The sequence below is a fragment of the Cajanus cajan genome, chromosome 11 (assembly GCF_000230855.2).
Source record: "Cajanus cajan strain Asha chromosome 11, NIPB_CcT2T_4, whole genome shotgun sequence".
In the NCBI taxonomy this organism is placed as follows: Eukaryota; Viridiplantae; Streptophyta; class Magnoliopsida; order Fabales; family Fabaceae; genus Cajanus; species Cajanus cajan.
In genome coordinates, this window is record NC_138527.1 from 41,568,733 (window position 1) to 41,592,882 (window position 24,150).

The 24,150-nt window shown below is 29.8% G+C and overlaps 4 protein-coding genes and 2 non-coding genes across 8 annotated transcripts; 3 read left to right on the forward strand and 3 right to left on the reverse strand.

Moving 5' to 3' along the window:
* Window positions 1–1,007: 1,007 nt before the first annotated feature.
* On the reverse strand, window positions 1,008–4,189 carry LOC109801038 (Haloacid dehalogenase-like hydrolase (HAD) superfamily protein). 2 transcript variants are annotated; one of them, XM_020362008.3, is made up of 5 exons: window positions 4,059–4,189; window positions 2,198–2,312; window positions 1,884–2,035; window positions 1,525–1,786; window positions 1,008–1,438 (listed from the first exon to the last, which is right to left on the reverse strand). In XM_020362008.3, the coding sequence occupies exons 1-5, from the start codon at window positions 4,088–4,090 to the stop codon at window positions 1,256–1,258; spliced, it is 744 nt and encodes a 247-aa protein (XP_020217597.1). In that variant the 5' UTR covers window positions 4,091–4,189; the 3' UTR covers window positions 1,008–1,255. The 2 variants fall into 2 exon arrangements, with proteins under 2 accessions (XP_020217597.1, XP_020217596.1); XM_020362007.3 differs by having other exon boundaries at window positions 2,198–2,315; window positions 4,059–4,188.
* Window positions 4,190–10,235: 6,046 nt separating this feature from the next.
* LOC109799868 (expansin-like B1) lies at window positions 10,236–12,118 on the forward strand. Its single transcript, XM_020360509.3, has 5 exons — window positions 10,236–10,453; window positions 10,549–10,655; window positions 11,134–11,315; window positions 11,413–11,545; window positions 11,673–12,118. Exons 1-5 carry the CDS (start codon window positions 10,252–10,254, stop codon window positions 11,877–11,879), a joined length of 831 nt encoding a protein of 276 aa, XP_020216098.2. The 5' UTR covers window positions 10,236–10,251; the 3' UTR covers window positions 11,880–12,118.
* On the forward strand, window positions 10,871–10,993 carry LOC114916062 (U6atac minor spliceosomal RNA). The gene has a single exon (XR_003804364.1). It is a non-coding gene; the product is annotated as a U6atac minor spliceosomal RNA (small nuclear RNA).
* A 2,301-nt stretch (window positions 12,119–14,419) lies between the features above and the next one.
* On the reverse strand, window positions 14,420–15,273 carry LOC109801305 (BON1-associated protein 2). Its single transcript, XM_020362344.3, has one exon. The coding sequence runs from the start codon at window positions 15,189–15,191 to the stop codon at window positions 14,676–14,678; it is 516 nt and encodes a 171-aa protein (XP_020217933.1). The 5' UTR covers window positions 15,192–15,273; the 3' UTR covers window positions 14,420–14,675.
* Window positions 15,274–17,592: 2,319 nt separating this feature from the next.
* On the forward strand, window positions 17,593–17,715 carry LOC114916061 (U6atac minor spliceosomal RNA). Its single transcript, XR_003804363.1, has one exon. It is a non-coding gene; the product is annotated as a U6atac minor spliceosomal RNA (small nuclear RNA).
* Window positions 17,716–20,023: 2,308 nt separating this feature from the next.
* LOC109800983 (GTP-binding protein Obg/CgtA) lies at window positions 20,024–23,120 on the reverse strand. Of its 2 annotated transcripts, XM_020361930.3 has the most exons (7): window positions 23,096–23,120; window positions 22,867–22,965; window positions 22,396–22,615; window positions 22,194–22,284; window positions 21,700–21,782; window positions 21,540–21,602; window positions 20,024–21,418 (listed from the first exon to the last, which is right to left on the reverse strand). In XM_020361930.3, the coding sequence occupies exons 3-7, from the start codon at window positions 22,528–22,530 to the stop codon at window positions 20,276–20,278; spliced, it is 1,515 nt and encodes a 504-aa protein (XP_020217519.1). In that variant the 5' UTR covers window positions 22,531–22,615; window positions 22,867–22,965; window positions 23,096–23,120; the 3' UTR covers window positions 20,024–20,275. The 2 variants fall into 2 exon arrangements, with proteins under 2 accessions (XP_020217519.1, XP_082922332.1); XM_083066206.1 differs by lacking the exon at window positions 23,096–23,120 and having other exon boundaries at window positions 22,867–23,077.
* Window positions 23,121–24,150: the final 1,030 nt, after the last annotated feature.

Consider the following 24,150-nt stretch of genomic DNA (forward strand, 5'->3'; position numbering starts at 1 on the left):
TTTAAAAATGATATAATATTACCTTCTTCTTTTTTTTTTATCTAAATGAGATTCATAATACATGATACAACTAAATATTTATTATAAATATTAGAAATTAACAATTTTAGTGTCAACTACAAAAATGACAATATTATGTCATTTTTAAAAATTAAGAACTAAATTAATTCTTTTAATAATAATACAAATAAATTGAAATAATTAAATGATAAGAGGGAAAAAAAGTAATTTAACATTTTCTTAATATAGTTAGAGAAGCCAAAATTATTTAGAAATCTTTTATTAGTTCACTACACTAAAAAATAGAAATTGATTTCTTATTGTTTAATAATTTTTTAATTAGTTTATTACGGTTTCAAACTGTAAGAAAAATAACAATTTTTGGTGATTTTATTAAATAGAAAATTGTAATTGAACCTTTAGTCTTCTACAATTTTTGTGGTTAGATTTCTAGAGTTAGCAAAATCATTACAAAATGTTATTTTTTACCACTTCAAGCCACCTTAATTAACTCAAGAAACCCAATTACAAAATTGTAGAACGTTAAGTATCTAATTACATTTTTTTTAATACAGAAATCTAATTAAAAGTTCTCCCAAAAAAATTAGGAACTTATAAATGTTTTTTTTTTTATGATGGACCAAATATAATTAAAGAAACTTTAGTTTTTTCTTCCTTTAGTTTTTTTATTTTATAAAACATTCATTTTAATTTTATATAAAATAATAAAAATAAAATAAAAATTAAATTAAATGGATTATTTAAAAAAAATTTATTAAATTAAGAGTTAAAATAACCAACATTTACCATCTGGACAATTAAAATCCAAGTAACAATACATCCAAAAGAAGGGGGAAAAAGCAAATAAGAATATCATTTCATACTTTTTGCATTGCTAACTAATGTAAGGAGTCCTCTTATTTCACTGCACTCTCGTCTAACAAATATGAGCACTTAATGTAAATTATATACTCTAAATTATTTGCGAGGGATTGGATTCTGTAAAGTATAAAAATGTTACACTCGGACACTGCAATTTCATTGGCTAGACCCACGGGTTCATAACTAAACAATGACATTATTACAAATACAAATAGAATATAACTGTTTGCTCTCGGTTGCAAAGCAACAACAATTATGGACTAATATTATAATGTGGCCCACCTACAACAAAATTATGCAGGCGAACCTGTGAATTTAATATGAATCCTTCTACTTGTTTTTATCATGAAATTCTGTCAGTTGCACTAATAATTCAAACCGAAGGGGCACCAGCCTTGTCAAGTTCTTCCAAAGCAGCCCACAATTTTGGATCATCATAATCCTTAATCAGAAAGGCAGGCTTTGCTTCCATCAATAAGCTTTCTGGGTTTCGAGTAGCTAAACCAATAACGGGCATCCCAGCTGCAACTCCAGCTTTGATCCCTGAAACAGAATCCTATGACCAAAGAAACAAATAATGTGTCAAAAGCAGATCCAGAAAAAAAAAAATATTCTTCAAAAAGGCATTATAAAAATGCAGACCTCAAATACAAATGTGTGATCCTTTGATGCCTTCAGAGCTTCAAGACCTTTCAGGTAGGGGTCTGGGTGAGGCTTGGCATGTTCACATTCACCACCAATAATAATAGCCTCAAAGAAATCTGAGAGACCAAGTAGTGAGATCATGAGTTCTGCATTTGCTCTTGGAGCATTGGTAACTGCAGCTCTCTTCAACCCATGATTTTCAATCCATTTCTTCACTTTGTCAAGGCCATTTAAAGGCTTCAATTGCTCTGCTGCCAATCTGCATAATCCATCAGGGAATTATCTTCTGAAGCTTCAAATGGACCACATGGGTAAAGGGTGGAGACAGAAAATTAAATAAAGTAAGCATGGTTTACCTCCGGAACATGGCTTCCTTATCATCTACAAACTTTAAACCTCGTTCAAGATCACCAGGAAAGAGAGCCAAGGCTATATCATCATTGTGTTTACCAGCTACAGTCTCAATAAAGAATTCCTCATCTATAGGAACACCTCCATTAAACCCAATCTGATAACCATAAAAGCTTTAGATTTTTAATAGCTATTTATCATGTGCTTAGTTATAGTGATTTATAGATACTAAAAAAGGAATATTGCAACAAAAAGAAGATAATATTTTTCTTCTTCAATATTTTGCCTTGAAACTTTTCAATAAGAAAAGGCATACTACCTCTAGAAGCATTTCACGGAAGGCATAGTAGTGGAGCGGATCAGAATCACAAAGTGTTCCATCTATATCAAAGAGCACTGCTTCAAGTGGAGCGAGTTTGGTAAGAGAACTCTGGCTGCTGGCACAACAAGAAGGTAATGAGTGAGTGACAAGTACAGCTAATGATAAAATAGAATATGCCTATATGCTAAAATTTCTATCACGAAGCATGTCAAGAACCAAGTAAGAACTAAGCCAAAAGCATAATCTATTGGGTAATATCTGACATATCCCTGAAAGAGTCCTTTTGATTTAAGACATAGTTAATACACTGTTACGACTTGGGATAAAGAATAAACGGAATCAGAGTAGTTACTACTATTTAGCATTTAGGATTTAAAATTTAGAAAAGTTGGTTAATTAGAGGGTATCATAGACTAGGCCCATCATATCTATAAATAGGAGGATACTATGGTAGAGAGGGGAAATTCAGATCAGTAAACCTTTGTAAAAATAGAGCAGTGGCTCAGTTGTAAAAGGGGAAACTCTTGAAGGAAAGATTTTTCTCCTATTCCTTATCTTTTCATCCTATTTAATAAAATTGTTATTTTCTTTTCAATTCCTATTCTTGGTTCCTAACAAGCACAGACTACAGAAGCATTCTATGTAGAAGAATAAATATAACAAGGATTGAAGAGGCTTTAATACATGCCATAGGCTAACTGTTTCAAAATCATAAACTGTTGGGTGAAGGCACATAACGTTTTTTATGTCTAACAATGCAAGCCATATCTAATCTATAAAGTATGCCAGCCCTTTGTGGGGCTGGTCAGGTAAACAAAAAAGACAGCAATGTGAAAATAATAACAAAGAACTTGACATATCACACAGGATACATTCACTAGTTTGGGCATTAAGTGTTAATTCTCACAGATGTAACAGTAAAGGCATGTAAACGAATGCAACAGATAATCCAGTAATTGATAATTCAATACATCTTTGAAAACAAAACTTAGATACAATATCATAGGCACTAAAGGTGGCTATTGGTATTCTAGCAAGCCACCACAGCTCAAATCTGCTGCTGTGGCTGACTCTAACCAGATCACCACATTGCAAAACTACCTAAAACAGGATGTAGCAAACAACTTGGACTTTGTCCATGTTAATGACATATGGCCTCTTCACCTCGTATGGGTATCCAACATCCAGACAGCCACATGCTCCTTTGCATAACCCATGAGGCCAGTTCAAGGCAGACCAAACTGGATTCAGACATTAGGGGTAGCAAACTTGCTCTAGGTTTACCCTTCTAAGGTTACATTACTAGTAGAGTTTGTCAGATCCTAACATCAATGGACTTTCTGCACCTGCCACGCAGGGAATTGGGGCAGTGAAGTATCTTACCACCTCTTAATATTACAGCAGCAGTGCAGCACCTTAGTTAAGTTGTTGGCACTTAGCACCTATGTGATAAATCCAACATTTATGGTTTTTTCTTGAGGTTCAAAATTATGAACAATCTTAAAAAAAGGCTCTTGTTTTAACTTTCAAGATGGGAAAAGGTAAATACTCAAAAAGCATCTAAATTTTTGGGTGAAAAATCCAACCTCCTCTCCCCTTTGCTCTATATGATTTTATCTCAACCAGAAAAATGACCACAAATCCATCCATCCATCAAATATATTTATTTGTAAGAAAGGATCGATCCATCTGAACTACTGATACAATTTACAACAGAGTAAAACCGAAGTGTGAATAACAATTGCTTATGACAGAACGATAAGTGATTCAAAAAACAAGTTAGGTTTCTGAAACACATAGGATTGGGACATAAAATGTCACAAACATTGCAATAAAAGAAAAATAAAACGATGGGTACCTTGAGATGCAATTTTCAGAAGAAGCCGTCATAGATTTATTGGTGAAGGCCGTGCCTGTGGTATAGAGAGAAAGAAAAAAAGAAGAGGCATATATATTTACATAACATCACTCCTCATGTTATTCTTAATGGAATCGAATCTCCCAAAAAGCATCAAAAAAGTACATGGCCAATATGCCACGTGCCAAAACCTTAACCAATAAATCAGAAAAAGAAAAAAATAAGAATGCAAAAACTTTAATTTTGAAAAACAAATTTAAATAAATGTTTAAAATTATTAAAACAATTAATTTGATCATTAATTTGAACCTTGACTTAAAAATAAACTAACAACTAAAAGCACCACTTTTTTTTTATTGGAGTTAAAAATAAATAAAACGTATATGAGTAAATTTGTAAGACTAAAATCTTAAACTTACTTATTTTTCAAGACATCTTTAAAATTGATATGAAAATATATTAATTTTTTATGGTATACAATATAAATATAATTGAAATATATACTAAATTATATTTTGTTATTTTTTATTTTTAAGATTTATTATGATTTTTTTGTTTTTCAAAGGATTCATTTTTATCTTTTTATATTTTAATTTGTCAATTTGATCGTGTAATTTTAAGATAATTTTTTGATTGAAGACATAAAACTTGTCTAATTAAATTTATTTAATTAATTTTCAAACTGAAAGAAATTATAAGTATATTAAAAATTAGATTTTTTTTACTAAATTATATTTTATTATTATCATATTACTTAATTATTCTATTTTTATTATATTATTAGTCAAATTGACATATTCTTCACATAAAGATAAAGAATCTCAAATATAAAATTTAAATAAAATATATATGAATAATCTAATAACAATAAAATAATAAGTGATTCAATTAGATTAATAATAATCATTAGAATAAATTTAAATATTATATAAAGAATATGAAATTTGGACGTAATTTAACTTACAAAATTGATTTAGAAAATGAAAATTAATCTCTCTTATATATTAAATATTTATCATACAACCTATTAATGTAAGATTCGACAATAATTATTTTAAAAGTTAAATTATTATGTAATCATTTATGATTTAATAATAATTTGATTTTTTATATATTATCCGTGTACAAAATATTTGCTCTGTTGTGAAGAAAACTGTCGGGAATTTTATTTTTGTTATTCTAAAAAGGTGTTTATAAAACAAAATTTCATCAAAAGATGACCCCACTTTCTTGGTAAGCAAAGAAGGTGTTTGCTTAGTCTTTTATTTCATAAAAAGTGGATGGTGGATGTTTTTTTTGAGTTAATTACTTATATATTATTAGTATAAAATTTTTTCATATTAATAATTAATCATATTTTTTAATAATGTTATATCAGTTGTTTATTTAATGAAATAAAAATAAAATAAAATAATTTAAAAAAATTAATTAATCTCCAGCGGTCAATTTCGTGCGCCAAATGCCATTTTTATATTTTAGTAACGAAGTCTTTGTTTTCCGCCACAAACTAACACTATTCAATATATAAAGAAAGCAAACTAAAAAGTCATTTTCTCTGTATCCTTCAACTTCCAACTCAGCTTGCACTAATCAAATTCAAATTGGCCACGTTTTCACATGATATATAATAATAAAAAATTATACTTATATCATTTATATAACATGCGAAATCAGTAATCTAATTTTTAAATTATTTAATATTATTTACATGATTAATAATATTAAATACAAAATCAATCTATCTAATCAAATATGGCGAACAACTGGTTTTTTGATTCGCAAGAAATTTATAAACTTTATTTAATTTATAACAACTTTCAATAACTTTATTTAATTTATAAAAACTTGCAATTCAGTAGTTTTATTGATCAGTTTTATCAGAAAATATGTGATGCCTTGTTTAACAACATTATTTAATAACAGGCTATCATTTAAGGTAATATGTTAATTTTTTTATTTTTCAAGTATGATAATTATATAATTTTAGATCTTTAAGTTTAATTTAAACAAATTAAGATTTTAAATATAATAATTGTGTTCTTTTGATCTCTTTGTCAAATTTTGTTAAAAATCTAGTAATTTTAATTGATTTGACACCGATTAAGTAAATGATACAATGGTTAACATAACACAATGATATGTCATGTAAAAATAAATTTTTATTTTCTTATAAATATCATTTTATTCTTATAAAGGATAACCTTATGTAAAAATGTTATATCAACTCATTAAACAAAATAAATTTTAAAAATTGTCAAAATGTAGAAGATGAGAATTGAACTCTACATATTTACCTATAATAATAACATTTAACTAGTACACTAATAAATTTATTTAATATATAATTAAAAATTATGATATATATATATATAATAATTTTTATCAAATTGTATTATTCAATAACTTTTAATTAAATATAAATTTTTAAAATCTTACATTTAAATTAAAAGTTTTTTATTCTTAGATCATATATACAAAAATTTATTTTAATCTAAGATGATTTGATATCTCGTTCTTATAGAATAGTATATATATATATATATATATATATATATATATATATATATATATATATATATATATATACTATAATATGAAAATTTTGATTAATTCAAATTATTGTTAAATTTCAATAAAATTTGATATACACATACAATATGATATGAAATTATAAAAATCAACAAAATTCATATTTAATTAAAAGTTATTGAGTGGTATAATAATTGATAAAAATTACATTAATGTCATTTAAATAATTCTTATACATACATACATACACGCACATAACACACACACACATATATATATATATATATATATATATATAAGGAGGGTTCAAACGACACTTTGATTAAATATATATATAAATAATCAAACCATTAGATTGCACATATATATATATATATATATATATATATATATATATATATATATATATAAAAGGAGGGTTCAAACGACACTTTGATTAAATGTATACATAAATAATCAAACCATTAGATTGAAAGTTCATATCTCTTAGATCATATATATCAAATTTTATATTAATCTAAGATGATTTGATACTTCATTCTCATAAAACAAAATTGACGTAATATATACATTTTAAAATATACTAAAATATGAACATTTTGATTACCTTCAAGTTGTTGTTCAATTTTAACAAAATTTGACATATATGATCTAAGAGATATAAACTTTCCATCTAACGGTTAGATTTTTAAAATTCACATTTAATATAAAGTTATTGAGCGGTGTAACACTTAGTAAAAGTTACACCGGTGTTGTTTGAACCCTTCTCTCTCTATATATATATATATTTATATATACTAATAATATTTTATAGACAAATTAATATTGTATTAAATATAAATGAATGTATATAAATGTATTATATATGATATAAATATCAATTAAACTAAATTTTGAGATTTTTTTAATAAATTTTTATATTTTATTTGCATTCTTGTTATAATTTTGTTATCAATATCTATGGTTATTAGTATATACGAGATTCAACATTTGTACTCATTATTCAATAAATTCTATCCTTGACTTTGGTATAAAGTTATAATTGAAATATCACTTTACTTTTACAGGAATCCATATAGTGAAAAGGAATTATATCTCTTTATTGAAAAAAAAATAAAATCATGATCACATAAACACTTCTAAATTTATGCTTCTAATATTTATTAAGCATAAAACACATTAATGGAAGGGATACTTAGATACACACAATTCGGTCAAACGAGAAATATAATATAAGTGTCTTAATACTTTTATTTATTTTTCCACTATAACTTTTTTATGGTCATGTTAATATTAAGTGCATTTGACAAAATATTTGAGAAATTTATTTATTTTTAATTAATTTATAAGCAAACTTGACTGACATAAACTTGTTTGATACTTGAGTGTATTTTATGAGCTTATAACTTATTTTTCATAATAAAGTGACTTATAACTTATAATTATTCTCTTCTTTTCTTTCCTTTTTTTTAATCTTTATTAATTTAATTTAAATTATTTTCACCCTATGTAATTTAGAAACCATCTTACTTAAATATTATTCTCTCATTATCAAATAAATAAATATGTTATTAATTTAACATTGAGTAATTAATTTTATCAAACATTTTAAATTTAATTAGTTAATTTATAAATTTTGAACTTTTCAACTCTTAACTTATTATCTTATAATTTTTTATAGTTTATAAATAAATTTTACCAAATACACCATTATAACATTATTATTCATCCTTTGTTTGGGAATAATTTGAAGTATATTTTTCATATATTATATTCCTTTTTTTTTAGAGAACATATATTATATTCCTGAAACGTGTTTTATTCGTAGCTTAACTATTTTTTTTTTGTCTGTATGGGTATCATATTTTTTTAACAGAAACATGTAGCAAAAAATTTACTGTTGTCTTGAGGTCTACATTTTGCGTATAGAAAACAATAAAATAAATAAATAATTCACATTTAAAATAATTTTATACAGTTAAATAATCACAATTCATATATGATAATTTGTAACCAATACTATTAAAATCACGCGCACACAATCTTAAATAAAACCTACCTCATCGGTAGTCTTAAATTTGAGTCACGTGTGTTCTTAAATGTTTAGAGAGCTTTGCCACAGTGAAAAAACGCTTCACTCTTCAATGGTTGTCTATTTGGTTAGGGTCATGTGGAAAATGGAAATGGTATAATCAAGTGGGACTCTTTTGCCTATCACTAGGAATAATAAGATATTCATAATAGTTGTATGCTACATTTTCATTTTTTTTCATTAGAGATGACCTGGGTGGAATCATGAGTTATTTAATTTTAAGTAACCATATCTTATATAAAATATTATTTATGTGAGTTGCTTATAATAAAAATAATATGAAAATATGAATATTTTTTAAATTGTATAAAATTGCATTATGAAAATAAAATATAATAAATTACTTAATTATATAATGTGATAATATGTGACTCGATAAAATAAGAGTTAATCATTTATACACTACTAGTATAAAGATAATTAATTATATTTTTAATTATATTATATTACTATAAATATATTTATTTTTAACAGTGACATGGCATAATTAAATAATATAATTAATTATTAGTGTAATTTTTTTTTAATATTAATAATATATAGGTGATTAACTTATAAAATAAAGTATATGATGTGAATATAAAAGAAATAAATAATTTTAAGTCGGTGATAATTGCCACGCAGGTCTAAAGCCTCAAAGTGGTTTCCATGTCAAAGTGATTTCCATGTCATAGCCGATGTGGGTCAACTGGTCAAGAAATATTTCTCGTACCAATCTTTGTGTGGACACAGAGCATGCATCTTTTTAATTCACCAATACACAGTTAATATGATTTTATACTTAACAAGTTTCCATTTTCACAACATCATTCTCTCTTTAATGAAAAACTAATGAAGACGAACCTCAGCAATGTTGTTTTTCCCGTCATTTCAAGAAAGTTTGTTCCTTTTGCATTGTGCAAGTTAGATCGATATTTCTCATGCTCTTTCTACATAGTTCCTTCCATCATGTCCTCTCATTATGTGGCCAAGTGGGAACACTAGAATATGCCATGTAGGGTTACTATATCAAAGTGCAGAAGGGCCTAACTTTTCTGCTATTACTACATATTCTCACATTCTGAACAATTGAGTCTTTGGTTTTACCCACCTCATCATGTAGTTAGGTGTGCAAACTTCAACTCCCTCTTCTTACAGTCAAACATCTCTACCTTTGGCTAATGCCATTTTAATAGCATTAGAGTTTCTTAAGCATTTTCCTTTCAAATTTTAAAATAAGCCACCCGAAGCAGCTTTATTTTGTTAGCTTATCCACTTGGGTGAGTTGAGTCTATACCAGGATTTCACCTTAACAAACAATGTGGAAACGGAAATATCATTTCTAATTTGTCAACCAAAACTAAATAGATCATATAAAAATACTGATAATTAATATTCCGGTTTTGAAAGGTCAGAAAGTGGTTTCAACTTCGTATACTCGAGTATGTATCTCGTAGTCTAATTAAGCAGGTAGCTGAGAAACAATTACATTTCTCATTCAGAATTCAGAATGTGAATTGTTTTTCTTATTGTAATTTCAAAGTTGGTAAGCTGACCAGATTCTCTATAAATACTAGAAATGTTGCTGTCTCCATGCATCACCTAAATATATCCATAATCTCTACTTGTTCATTTGCTTCTTCCCATTCTACACGTATGGCTCTTTATCTATTCTGTTGTCTTTTTGCTATTACTTTGATTTTCATGCAAACTCTCGCGGACACTTCATGCACAGATTGTTTCATTCATTCTCGGGCAGCATATTATCCGAATTCTGAAGAACACGGGACAGATGGTAAGAAGTTAAACTGATAATAAGATAACATAAAAAATAAAAATAAAAAAACACTAAAACTATTGTCTCACATGTTGTTGTTGAATTCATTTCAGTAGGTGCATGTGGTTTTGGTTCCTTTGGTGCTACAGTCAATGGCGGGGATGTATCAGCTGCATCTTCTCTTTATCGAAATGGTGTTGGCTGTGGAGCCTGTTACCAGGTGAGTACCCTATGATTAGTGCATTAAGTTTGAAGAGAACTAAACTAATGCGATGAAATTCAATTATGTAGCTCTACATTGTGATTCTGGGCGTAAAATTATATGCATGTTAATTATCAAAAGAGAGGGAAAAAAAAAATTCTTCATAAAGTCCCACATCGCTTAATAAACAAAACATTTTAGTCTTTATAAGTGATTTTTGGCGCTAATACAATGTGTTCGTGAAAAGGAGAGATGGTTGGCATCTCCCCTAACAGGGACGGAAACAGCCTTCGGGCTTTCCTATACACATCCTGTTAAGGCTTCCCACTTCGGTGGATCTATAACCCAATTTTTTTCTTACCCTCTAATTTTTAGTACATTAACACATCTTTTGGAACCATTTCATTTTCTGCACAATTCTCGCAGTATTTTTTTTTGGTTACTTGTGAAAAGTACTTGAAGTTTGAAACTGATTTATTATCTTACTACTAAACAGGTGAGGTGTACCAACAGTGCCTATTGCTCAGAAAATGGTGTAACTGCAGTCATAACTGACCAAGGTTCAAGTGATAACACTGATTTCATTCTTAGCAAACATGCCTTTAGCCGGATGGCTCAAACCACTGATGCAGCTGCTTCTCTATTAGCCCTTGGCGTGGTTGATATTGAATATAGACGGTAACATTAAGAAGATCATTTCTTAACACATGCATAGAGTATCAATATTATTTGGCTTTTTACCTTAACTGAGCCTTTTACTTTCATCTCTCTTCAGTGTTGCATGCAGCTACCCATCTAAGAACATAACATTCAAGATAGATGAGAGCAGCAACAACCCTTATTACTTGGCTTTTGTCATTTGGTATCAACAAGGAAAGAGAGACATAACTGCTGTGCAGCTCTGTGAGGTAGTAATCTGACAATTTTTAACTCCTTGTCTTGTGAACACTAAACTAAAGATGATTTACTTATCAACAATGAAATAATCATATTTTCAACTACATAACAATTGCTTGTGATAATATACTTGCGCAGACTAAAAACTTAGTGTGCAAGTTACTGGATCGGAGCCATGGAGCGGTGTGGACTAGTGCCTCTCCACCAAGTGGACCTTTGTCTATAAGGATGTTGTTTAGTGATGAAGAAGAGGGAGAAGAAACATGGGTTGTTCCTGTTAATAACATACCCGAAGATTGGAAGGGAGGAGAAACATACGATTCAGGAGTACAAGTGAATCAATAGAGAAGGCAGCATAAGCATGCAATGAGAGAAACATTACATCAAGTTGATAATTTGATTAATTTATTATCCCCCACCCTTCCCTTATGGTATTATTTTTCTCCGAATAAGAAGTGATGGCATACTATGGACAACACATACTATGCATGTCACCCGATTCCATTGTATTGATGTTATTATTTCATTTTTACATTTGTACTCGTACAAACTTAATAACAATGTTGAAATGTCTTGACAGATCACTTGTTTTCTCATGTAGCATTCATTTGATACTGAGCCTCTAGCCTCTAGCCTCATCATAGTATGATTACCAAGAGAAACGAAATGAGTGTCCATTATCTTCAGATTAAAACTAACCTCCGCAACGAGAATTGGTGAAAAATTAATGAAAGGCAAGGTTTTTTCTTTTTGTTTATAAAAGTTTAAAAATATATAGCTCAGTCCTAAGGAGTTACGAATATTGGAAGCTCAAGTAATTAATAATTTATATCTTATATCAAATTTTAATGATTCAACTATTCAATTTAAAATTTTTAATATATAAATTAAATCTATAAATTTTTAAAATTTGAAAATCATTCAATATTTCTTTTTATTAACTCAAATCAATATATAAAATATTTTTATAATTATCTATCAATTTAAATTAATAAAATAAAATATTAAATAAATTTTAAATTTTTTAAAGTTTATATACTTAATTTATATATTAATAATCTTAAATTTAATTGTTAAATCGTTGAGATTTAATGTAAAACATAAATTATTGGATAAAATAAATTTATATTAATTTATTGTTGAAGTAAACATATATATATATATATATATATATATATATATATATTATTTTCTATCTAGATTACATGTATCCTCAACCGGAGATAATCCTATCTGAGCCAGATATTAAATTATGTGAATTTAATTCAGATGAATTAGTGGGTGTTTGGTCTCCCCTACCTATCAAACGCGCGTTACTTTTGCTCTAACTATATCGTTGCACATGTTTGTTTTCAATTCTCTTAATTGATTCAGTCCCCAAAATCAAGTCTGGGTTGCTTTTACATCAAAGAGAATCTATTTTTCTTTTTAGCTTTGGCAATTTTTCATCTTTGCCCTTTCTATGATGTCTATTATCTAATTTTTACGTTAGCATAAAAGGTGCACTCAAACTATTTGTGAAAATGATTATACCAGTGGGATTTCCGGCTCTAATTGTTTGACTCAAAAAAACAAAATCCCAGTGTTTCCCTTTGCCAACAACTGTTTATCAGCCATAAACAATTGCAGGTTCCTCGAAATAACAGTGCCAACAGTGGTCTATACCATCATTTATAATTTCCAGTTGTGTTGCATCTTCAGATGCATGTACGGGCATCTCTAGCTGGCTTTAACAATCATGATGAAGAAAGTGAATTTGCTAATGTTTATAATTCAAATATAAAATAATAATAATGAATAGCCAACTAAACAACCAACTGTATCAATAATTCAATATTAGTTCTTCTATTTGTTTTCCCATAAAATGCTGTTTAAATTATAAAACACAGAGAACCTTTACAAATCTTAAAAATGCACATTTCAAAACAAATAGCACGGAGCAAAAAAGATGCAGAACTTCAAGATAAGTCACATTCAGGAAGCACATCCCCCCAATTCAGGTTGAGATAGATGACCACCAGAAGATCTTTAGTTCACATCAACCATTTCTTCTTGTTTTGTGGAAGATAGTATTTCCATTCCAGGTTATGCAAACAGCGATTTTTTGAAAGAGGGAGGGCCTAAATATTGGTTTGACATGTCAATACACAATAAGTCAAAACCAGGAAATATGTTAAATCATGCATGCAAATGAAGGTAATCTGATAACTTTCCATTTCTCTGTAAAGACTTGCCTATAAACTCGCCCAAATAATATTGCTCGTAAATAAAAGGTCACACCAGAAATGAACATCTGAATGGAAATTTAAAAGAACACTACATGCCATCAGAGCAGCAGCATAAAGTAAACATGGAACATCTCAAGTGTCAAACAATTCAAGCAATCAAATCCTAGGAGCAAATCTAGCCGCCATCTCCTTCAAAGGACAATCACATAATCAAAGGATATAGTAAAAGTGACTAGCTGACACATTTTTAAAATGTAAGCAACATTCTTAGAACACTGGTTAGGACTTGGGAGAATGAAGCATTTTCCAATTTCACCAAGTCAGGAAACAACATTTTAACAAATCTTTCCAGGAAATTGAAGCAACCACACTCAAATGAGAAGAGGCCATTTTAGATAAAAATATGTTAAAAAAAATTTTACTGTCCTTTTTCCATATTCCCCTAGCTAAATCTCTCTCATGTGCATATATATCTGATAATAAATATACTGAAGAGAGGAAGAGACTACTACAGGTAAATTTCTTTTCTCTGTTTATGTATATTTAAAATAATATAAATAACATTAACTTCACATACAATTTTATTATATAATTTTTTAATTCTTATTATAATCAAATATTAAAAACACATTTAATCCATTAACTTATACACACATATATAGTGACAGTTTTAGTTAATAAAAAAAAAAACATCGCAATTTATTCCCTTATCTTCACACTGTATATATATACTACTAGAAAAATCATAAGTAGTAAGCAATTGAGCTAATAGTTTGCCAATACTTGCTCAACATTTATTTGAATTATTCTTTTGTGAATCCCTCTTCAATCTTAATGCTATTGGTCAAATTTTTTCCACAGCAAATGGAGAAGGAAAACCAATGACTTCTTCTTTTTTTACAAATCAAAGCCTTCAAATATTTGTTTGGTAGTTTAACCACAGAGCTGGAACCCCTCTAACAACCCCAGTGGAGCCATTAGCAGCCACGGGCACCCCAGTCACTGGCATAGAAGAATTCGCATTACAAGAATGTTCCACTACTTTGACCCTCACCGAAATATTTATAACCCCGTTTCTCCTAACTTTACCGTCCCACAATCTATAGCTCAAGAAATGCAACTGATTTTCGGGCACGTAGCCTCCAATAAAATCGGAAACGGGTATTCGCGCCACGCCAACGCTGTTAGACCCCGACGACGACGTTTTGCACCTCACCTCAACGGTTATGAACCTTGCATGCAATGGCACGTCCATCACAACCTTCTCATTCCACGAAGGGTAACTTCCACCCTCCGAGTCCACTCTCGTGGCACTCGTTTCGCTGCTAGCGTCGGATTGAACCGTCACAAACGTGTTCCCTCTAACGGGCCTTCTGTTCATTTGGAGGTTTTCGGCGGACAAAATTGTCATCTCCACAGCTCTCGACATGGTACTGTGTTTCTTAAAACAAATGTGTTATGTGTTTTGTTATGTGTGAATGTTTGAGTTTGAAACGTTGAGATGAGAAGGAGAAAGAGGGAGAGAGTTAAATACGAGGTTTTGGGAAGCGTGAGAGAAAGAAGAGAGAAAGAGAGAGGTTGTTTCTTTTAATGGTTGAAGTAGTTTCGCGTGTTTTGAATATCAGCCGTTATGGCGCGTGCGTGGTTTGGAAGGTTGACGGAGTTTGACAGCGCCAACGTTATAAAAAGCCTGTCCGCTTCTACCACGAACTTTCACTCCTGTTGGCACCATTTTTCAACATAGTTCCCATATTTTTTAGTTATATTATATTAATTAATTATTATATTTTACTACACCTCAAGGTTGAAGGTTGCTTTATTCTTTATTTAGCTCAAGAATAAAGTAAAATTCTAAGGTTGGTAAGACTTGATTGAAATTTATTAAATAATGTTTTTAATTTAAGCAACTGCGTATGATTGTGTAACTTTTATTTTTATGTTATTTACTATATGATTATGCGATTCATGTGCTGTTTTTTTTTTTAATTATTAATTTTGATACTCTCAAATAATTTTTTTATATAGAAAACATCGTAAAGAAAAATATGATAGTGAACTAACAATATTTATTTTTAATTATAATATGCTTTTTGAAGATGGGTGAGTTTTTAAGGAATAGTCCAAAACCGTTGATAATTCATATGGTGGCAGAGCACTTGTTTTTAATATAGTCCAAAATCCCCTTGCTAAGTAAATTCCAAGGGAGAAAGTTCCAGGTTTTCGTTTTCCTTTAATATGGGAAGTTTCTTTTGAGTAAGGGTTGTTCCAGACCAAGTCAACTAATCCTGTTGTTAGGAAACACAACAGGCTTGACCTTTTCTTTTTATTTTTCTTTGTGGACAAACGAGGGATAGGTAGACAGAAATACCCGGAACCTTACTTTGGAGCATGATTTCCATTTTCAAGGGATTGGGAGAGAATCTGCAATTGCTGTACCCAGCAAGAATGAGTGGAGAATTTAAGTAGAGAGATGCTTAAATATTTGTGATATTACAGAAAAACTTTTCTCTTCCATTCCACCGAGAATAACTAGTAGTATTAAATTTTTTGGGTGCTAGAAACCAAATCTATATAATAATTAGATAATAATTATTATCCCATTGTAAGAAAAAAAAAAAACTAAAAATTTCTCCTTTACATGACCTATAGCAAATTAAAGGTGCTGTATGGACACATGGAGAGGAACCTCAGCAATTAGCAATCGTGTTCCCGTGTGATGTATCTGGAAACAAATGATCTAAATTTCATTCATATTTCTTATGCAATTTCTACACTGTTCTATGTCCTCTATGTCATTAGTGCAGAAGGGCCTAACTTTCCTCACATTCAAAACAATTGAATCTTTGGTTTTACTCACCTGATAGGTGTGCAAATATCAACTGGTTTTCGTAGTCAAAAGTTTCTAGCTTTGGCATATGCCATTTGAAATGGCACTAGAGTTGCTTGTCAAATTTAATAACAAGCCACCCGAAGCTGCATCATCGTCATTTTGTTAAGTTAGCTTATCAACTTCCATGAATTGAGTCTATACCAGGATTTGACCTTAAAAAACTACGTGGAAATGGAAATGTCTACTTCTATTTTGTCAACTAAATATAAATAAATCATGTATCGAAGATGAAAAATGTTGTTTTGAAAAGTCAGAAAGTGCCAAATTGCTTTTGGTCATATAAACAAGTATATATTTGTAGTCTAAGCGGGGTAGCTGAGAAACAATTATATCTCTCTAAATGTGATTTTTCTTTAATTTGTAAAAGTTGGTATAAAATTGACTAATTTCTCTACAAATATAGTAGAAATGTGGTCTGTTCCATGCATCACTAAGTGTCCTTAATCTCCACTTGATCACTTGCTTCTTCCCATTCTACATACAAGACTATCTTTTCTATCATCTTACTATCACCTTGATTTTCATGCAAATACTTCGTGCACTGATCAGCATATTATCCAAATTTTGAAGAACCCTGCACAAATTGTAAGAAAAGATAAAAATTAAAACTGTCATCTCATATGTTCTTGTTGAATTCCTTGTAACTTTAGTATGTGGGTTTGGTTCCTTTGGTGCTACAGTTAATGGCGATGATGTATCAGCTGCATCTTCTCTTTATCCAAATGGTGATTGCTGATTTAGCTAGACAATTAAGTTTGAAGAGAACTAATGCCATAAAATTCATTTATGTCCTTAGCTATACATAGTGGTTCTAGGCCGTAAGATTATATGCATGTTGATTATCAAAAGAGAAAAAAATTGACATCCTTCATTAAGTCCCACATCGATTAATTATAGTAATATTTTACTCTTTATAAAGATTGTTTGGTGGCAACAGGATGTGTTCGTGAAAAGGAGAGATGGTTGGCATCTCCCCTGACAGGGACGGGAACAGCCTTCGGGCTTTCCTATACACATCCGGTTAAGGCTTCCCACTTCTGTGGATCTATAACCCAATTTTTTTTTCCATACTCCACCATCATTTTCATACATTATTACATTAGCATCTTTTGGAGTTATTTTATTTTCTGCCTAAATATACTTGATCATCCTCAACTTATACATGTTTTAGTTTCTCTGTTTTATTCAAAGCAGACTTTGTATTCTCCAACACTTTTTCTCCCTTTAATTAGGTTGGTTTGTTTGTTATTTTTTTTATTGTTTAAATTTATTATTCATATTGAGCTTTTTCTCAAGTCTGATTTTAATTTTTTAGTTTGTCTGCACTTAGGTTTCTTAAGTTTCGAAGACCTCATTCATTTTTTTTCCAGTTAAATATATTGCTAGGCCATTAGAGTTTGATTCAATTAATATAATATTAATTAGTATCTAGAGACGTACAGTAAAAAAATTTAAATAATTTCAAGTTCTTCTATAATAAATGACATTTGATTTTAGTCCTATAATTTTTTTTCATCTTTCTGAAATTAAAAATCTTTTTTCTTCTTCTTATAATTATGTAACATTTATTAAACATTTATTAGCTAGTTTGGGAAATCGTCTAATACTAGTTAAACAGATTTTTTCATCTTTTCAATGTAAAAATATCAAAACAACTAGTATGTTACTTTTGGGTTACATTGAACGTAACTCTAAAATAAACTTACACTTGGTGTTTTATTTTGAGTAATATTTGTCGGTATATATATATATATATATATATATGACCACTAGGGTTAGTCTAGTGGTTGGGTGGGGAGAGATTAAGGTAGTTAGAAGCACGAGGACCTACGTTCAATCTTAAAAAAATGTAAGATTATATTATGTGACACTTAAAAAAATTCATATTGTCTATGATTTATGTTATTGATTCATCTTAAAATAAATATTAAAAATTTAAATTAGTAAATTTTAATTTTGAAGGATAAAAAAAAGTTACAAAAATCAATTTCATTTTTTTATATAGAAAATTAAAAATTTTAAAAATATTTTATAGAAACTAGAATTTAAACCCATTTATCTTATTAAAATTAAAAACATATGTTAGTCGAAAAAATATTACCGACAGTAATAATTTTTTTTGTTACTATTTTTCAACCTATTCGGATTTCGATCCCCTACAGTTAGGAAAATAACAGCATGTGTTGCAGTTCCATCCTTCACCAAACATTTCCTTTTAATTTGAGACACTTCATACATTTATTTATTTTTATAAAAAATAATAACTTTAAAAACAATTGTGTAATGTTCAGTTACTGAATGAAAGTTTTCATTTGTAATAGAATATAACATACAATTGTTAAAAGACAATGGTAATTATTTTTAAAAAAAAATTAATAATAAAAAGATAAAATGGTCTACCAAATATGAAGATAAAAAATAATTATTAAAAAAAATATTTCTTTATATATTACTATAAATATATAATTTTTTATCAAAAAAATTATTAATTAAAATATTAATTGATGCCTGAGATTGATGCAGTTAATTTGGAACCGGAAGAGATGTTTAGAATTTCTAGATATTTGTCTCAATTATAATACTGCCTATTGCTCAGATTACGGTGTCACCATAACTAAGGTTCAAGTGATAACACTAACTTCATTCTTGAGTCTTGACAAACATGCCTGATATGAATATTGACAGTTAGATAAAACTCGGTATAAACAATGCATAGTTAGAACATCCTTCCTCAACATATTAATATTTGACTTGTCAATGTGTCATATTTTTAACTAAATAACAATGTCTTGTCATATTGAAATCACTAGAGATTCTTAATCAGTGAACTATTTACAAACAATTCGACTCTATTCCTTTCTTTTATTACAAGTACAAAATGTACGTCAGTTCTAGTATTCATTTGATAGTAAAATTATATAATAGTGGATGATTATTAAAAATGTAGATGATTATAAAGTGAAATTTACAAAAAAAATAAATAAATTGTAATTTATAAAAAAAAAACTCCTTTATTAATAATATAGATAACACAGAAAGTAGACCACTGAGAAAGGAGGTCATTGCTTGAAATACTTTTCAATGTCATTTACCAAAAGAAACAAATAGAATCCTATCGGGAAAAATTAATGGGAGAGACTAGACTCTAAATTTCCTGTCAGTTCATTCAATCATTCTCGTAGATTTTGCCCTTGCTCATTGTGCTATCACACTGGTTATGATCGACAATTAAGGACATCAATAAAATCTCATTGCATTCAAGTTTCTTATCCAATTTCTATCAATCTCCAACATACAAGAAACTGTTTATCAGAAAATTTTAACTTGACTAGCAGAAACAACCAACTCTAGTCGACCTTATCAACATCTCATTAGAAAATGACACCTACCACAATAGCTTATATGGATGAGAGCTACAATCACATTCAAACCATATACAGCATCTATCCCATGAGATCATGACAATACAGGAACTTGGGGACATCACATCACGCATAAATCACATTTTTCCATTCTATATTTCCTCGCCTTAGGACATCTTGACTAACAGTTACAAGAATTCTTCAGAAAATAAAAAAAGGACTTACAGTTACAAAAGGAGTTCTAAATAATGAATTAATAATCTAAGCAAGCAAAATCTGATCTAGGGAAAGTCTATATGACGTTTCAGCATTGACAAGCATTTTAAGGCCTGCTTTAAGATCTGCTATCCCTTCCTCCAAAACAGCACACACAGGAAAGATGGGAACACCCTGGACCCTCCTCTTTAACTCTTTATACACTTCATCTGCACCCTCCTCATCAATCTTATTAGCAACTATCAAGGATGGTCGATTGGATAAACCATCTTGATGGTACTCAAGCTCAAGAATTAAGTCTTTCAGTTGTTCCCATGGTGGAATTCCCTTTCTTCCATTTAAAGCAGCAGCCAGGTCTACCACATAAGCAAGAACCTTTGTGCGTTCTATGTGGCGCAGAAATGCATGTCCGAGTCCACGATTTTGGTGTGCACCTTTTATAAGTCCAGGAATATCAGCCACGGTTATTGAGAGATCATCAAAGTTTAGATTTCCCAAATTTGGCCTAAGAGTAGTGAAGGCATAGTCACCAGTAGCAGGCTTTGCCCTTGATATAGCCCCAAGTAAAGTGCTTTTACCAGCATTAGGCATTCCCACAAAGCTCACATCAGCAATACTCTTGAGTTCTAATATAAGAACAGTCTCAGAACCTGGTGAACCTTCATGCAGAGAGGAGTGAACACTGTCAGGGTCCTGAAGATTAGATACGTGTTGACATGCCCCTGCCTTCATACTCACAGGCTTCCTTGAATCTTTGGAACAATATGCATTGCCCAGACCACCCTCTCCTCCCCGAGCAATGACAATTTGTTGACCTTCTTCTGTTAACTCGGCAACATTGTATAGTATCTCTTGTTTCTCCCCTATTTCCTCTGTACCAAATTCAGGAGCTCCATTAGAAGTGGAGAGTTTAGAAAATACATCTGTTGATGCAACTTGTCTTGATTTTTCAGATTTCTCAACATTTGTTTCTTCGGCTTGTGATGAGGAACAGCTAGTAGAATGTATTGCTTTGACTTCCCCACTTGTAATACTTGAGGTTGAACCATTGGCAGGGTAGGGAAGATCTTCAACAAGTGCTCCAGGAATCTCCCAAGGGTCTACATCTGTTGAGGATTGAATTTTAACAATAGAAGGAATATCACCGTTAACAAGATGAAGTACAGTGCCAATTGGTACGCGGGCAACCTGTTAAATAAAGCATATGATTTTGGAACGAGCTTAGTTCTGTATTACAAACATGTCCAGATAAGAGAAAAGAAAACTATGAATTGTTTTAAAAGAAGAAAGACAAGTAAATACCGATTACCTTATCAGCACCCGTGGTGCCTATCATCTTTTTTGATGATCCAGGTCCTCCTTTCTCAGCTATCTATGGGACACCATTAATGATTAGTGTGACCAATCATTTAGAAATGAAAATTTCCATCATTTCACAAAATATTTTGGCAGAAGATACAAGAGCATACCAAGTGACGCTGCAAACCACTGAAGTCCCAAACTCTGGGAGAGCATTCCAGAATCACATCACCGCCTCTCCCCCCATTGCCACCTACATTAAACACAGACACCAAAGTATCATTGTCATCAGCTTCATTGCATCCCATCCACATTTCTTAACATCAATCTGATAATAGCACTCAAGATAGCACATTTCAAACAGCTGAACAAATACATTATCATAAAATGATGAAAACAACAAATCTGATACCACAAAACTCTCATAATTAAAAATAAAAAATTAAACTTTGAACAAACAATTATGCTAAACACATAGTTTCAAATTGTGGTCTCCAACCACAATTACAGCTGCAATATTTCAGTTTTGAAAGTCTCTACTACCTATCTGTAATCCACAATTGCAGTTGCATTGGACCGCAAGTTCTGTAATCACAACGCAACTGCATCTGAAATTCAAAACCTTGGCTATACATCATAATAAAGAAAAGTAGAGAGAACACACCATCAGGTCTTCCCTTGCGTAAGCTGGAGCAACCATTACCTCCATCACCTGCTTTTGCAAATACCTTACACTGGTCTATCATTCTTCTCTCCTAAAAACAAATGCCAAAAACCCCAATGCAGTTCTCAGAAACTTAAAATAAATTACAATATGTCCATTTTGTGAACTAATCAAGTAGTAGAAAAAAGAGTTAAGGATCAACCTGCAAAGGTGCAAGCTTAGACTTCTTATGAGGAGTATCAGAATAACGAGCATAAAATGTAGTGGACCATCTAGATATAAACCTCTGAGTAACAGCTTCCATGCGTTTAATGCATTTTGCTTGAAATACCAACATTTGTGAATGTTGAGTTATATTTGCACAAACTAGTAACTTCTAAGAGTGGAACCAGGTTGGTCCTCTGTGTTTTGAAGCTTCACACCTTAAAATATGCGCAAGATTAACGTTAGAGCAATAGCACTCAGTGAAGAAAGTTATTTCGCATAACATTAGTTAGTCGACAAGATTTAATTAGTTAAATTTATGGGATTTCTCGTTGCGGAGTTTTGTCAAGCAAGTTTCGTGCATGCTTCGGCGCGTAACAAAAAGATGGAGTATTGATGATAATTGCATAGTTTACTAACTCGGTGTCAGTTATTTTGAGAATGTAAAACGTGATTGAGATGACGAAACCTTAATTGAGAATGATGCAGTGCAGAAGGATTTGAGACTGCCTTCAAAGAACGAACGCCAATATCTTCGCCAACAACACTCTTCTCAGTTCGGTAGATGCTGTCATGGGGATCCAAGGGAAAAGTATATTGAAATCGATAATGATACTAATTATTCTAAATATCACATTAAAATTAATTTTAATTACTTGATAGCTTAGAATATATATTCTTTAAAGTTTAAACTCTACCTATCATTCCTTCATGATCCATGAGATCATTAATTCATAGTGTTCACTGAAACATATTATATGTTAATTTAAATTTCTATAATTAAGTACCAAAATATTTTCAAATTATATTAAAAAAATTGTATATTAGATATATAATAAAAAAATTTAATTTAATGATTAAATCATTAAAATTAAATACATACTATGAATTATTAAGTAAAATAATTTTATTAAGTAAATAATATTATTCATATTTTCAAATAAAGAAAAATAATTTATAATTTTTTATGTTTAATAATGTCCAAGTTCAAGAAACATGTTGTTAATCAGGATATACAGTAATTATATATTTATTAATTTTGATATATATTAAAAAAAGTAAATATCAATGATGTTGTAGTTATAAAAGATATAATAATATATATGCAACAATTCACTGTAATATTATTATTTTTATTTATTTGTTTCTCATCATTAACAAATAAGGTGTTAAAAATATAGATACGAAAATAATAATATACGATTTGTTATACAAATATTAATTTCCTTTCTAGAACTACCGTCATAGGGATTGAGATAGAAATACGAGAATTTAGGTTTCATTTCCGTTGTATGAAAAATAAATAAAAAAGACTCTTTCTAAATACATGCATAGAATATCAATGTTTGGTTGTTTGTTTTTTTTACATGACTGAGGTTTTTATCTTTCTATCTCCATTTTTGCATGCATGTAACAACATAACATTCAAGATAGACAAGATCATTATAATTGGTAGAGCAGAGAGAAATGTGGTCATCGATCACTTGAAATACATGTCAACATCATTACTAAATAGAGTCCTATTAGTGGAAAATTAATGGGAGCAACAATTTATTTATAAAGGTTAAAAAATATATATCTAAGGAGTTCCAAATATAGGAAGCTCAAGTAACGTATAAGAATAATGATTTAGTTTCTTTCACAGAAGCATAAGTGATTCTGGAATAAATATCTAATGTGCCTATAATTGTTCGAATATTAGATTATTTAACTCAGCTGACTTCTTCAATAGTTCTTTGCATCTTCAGATGCA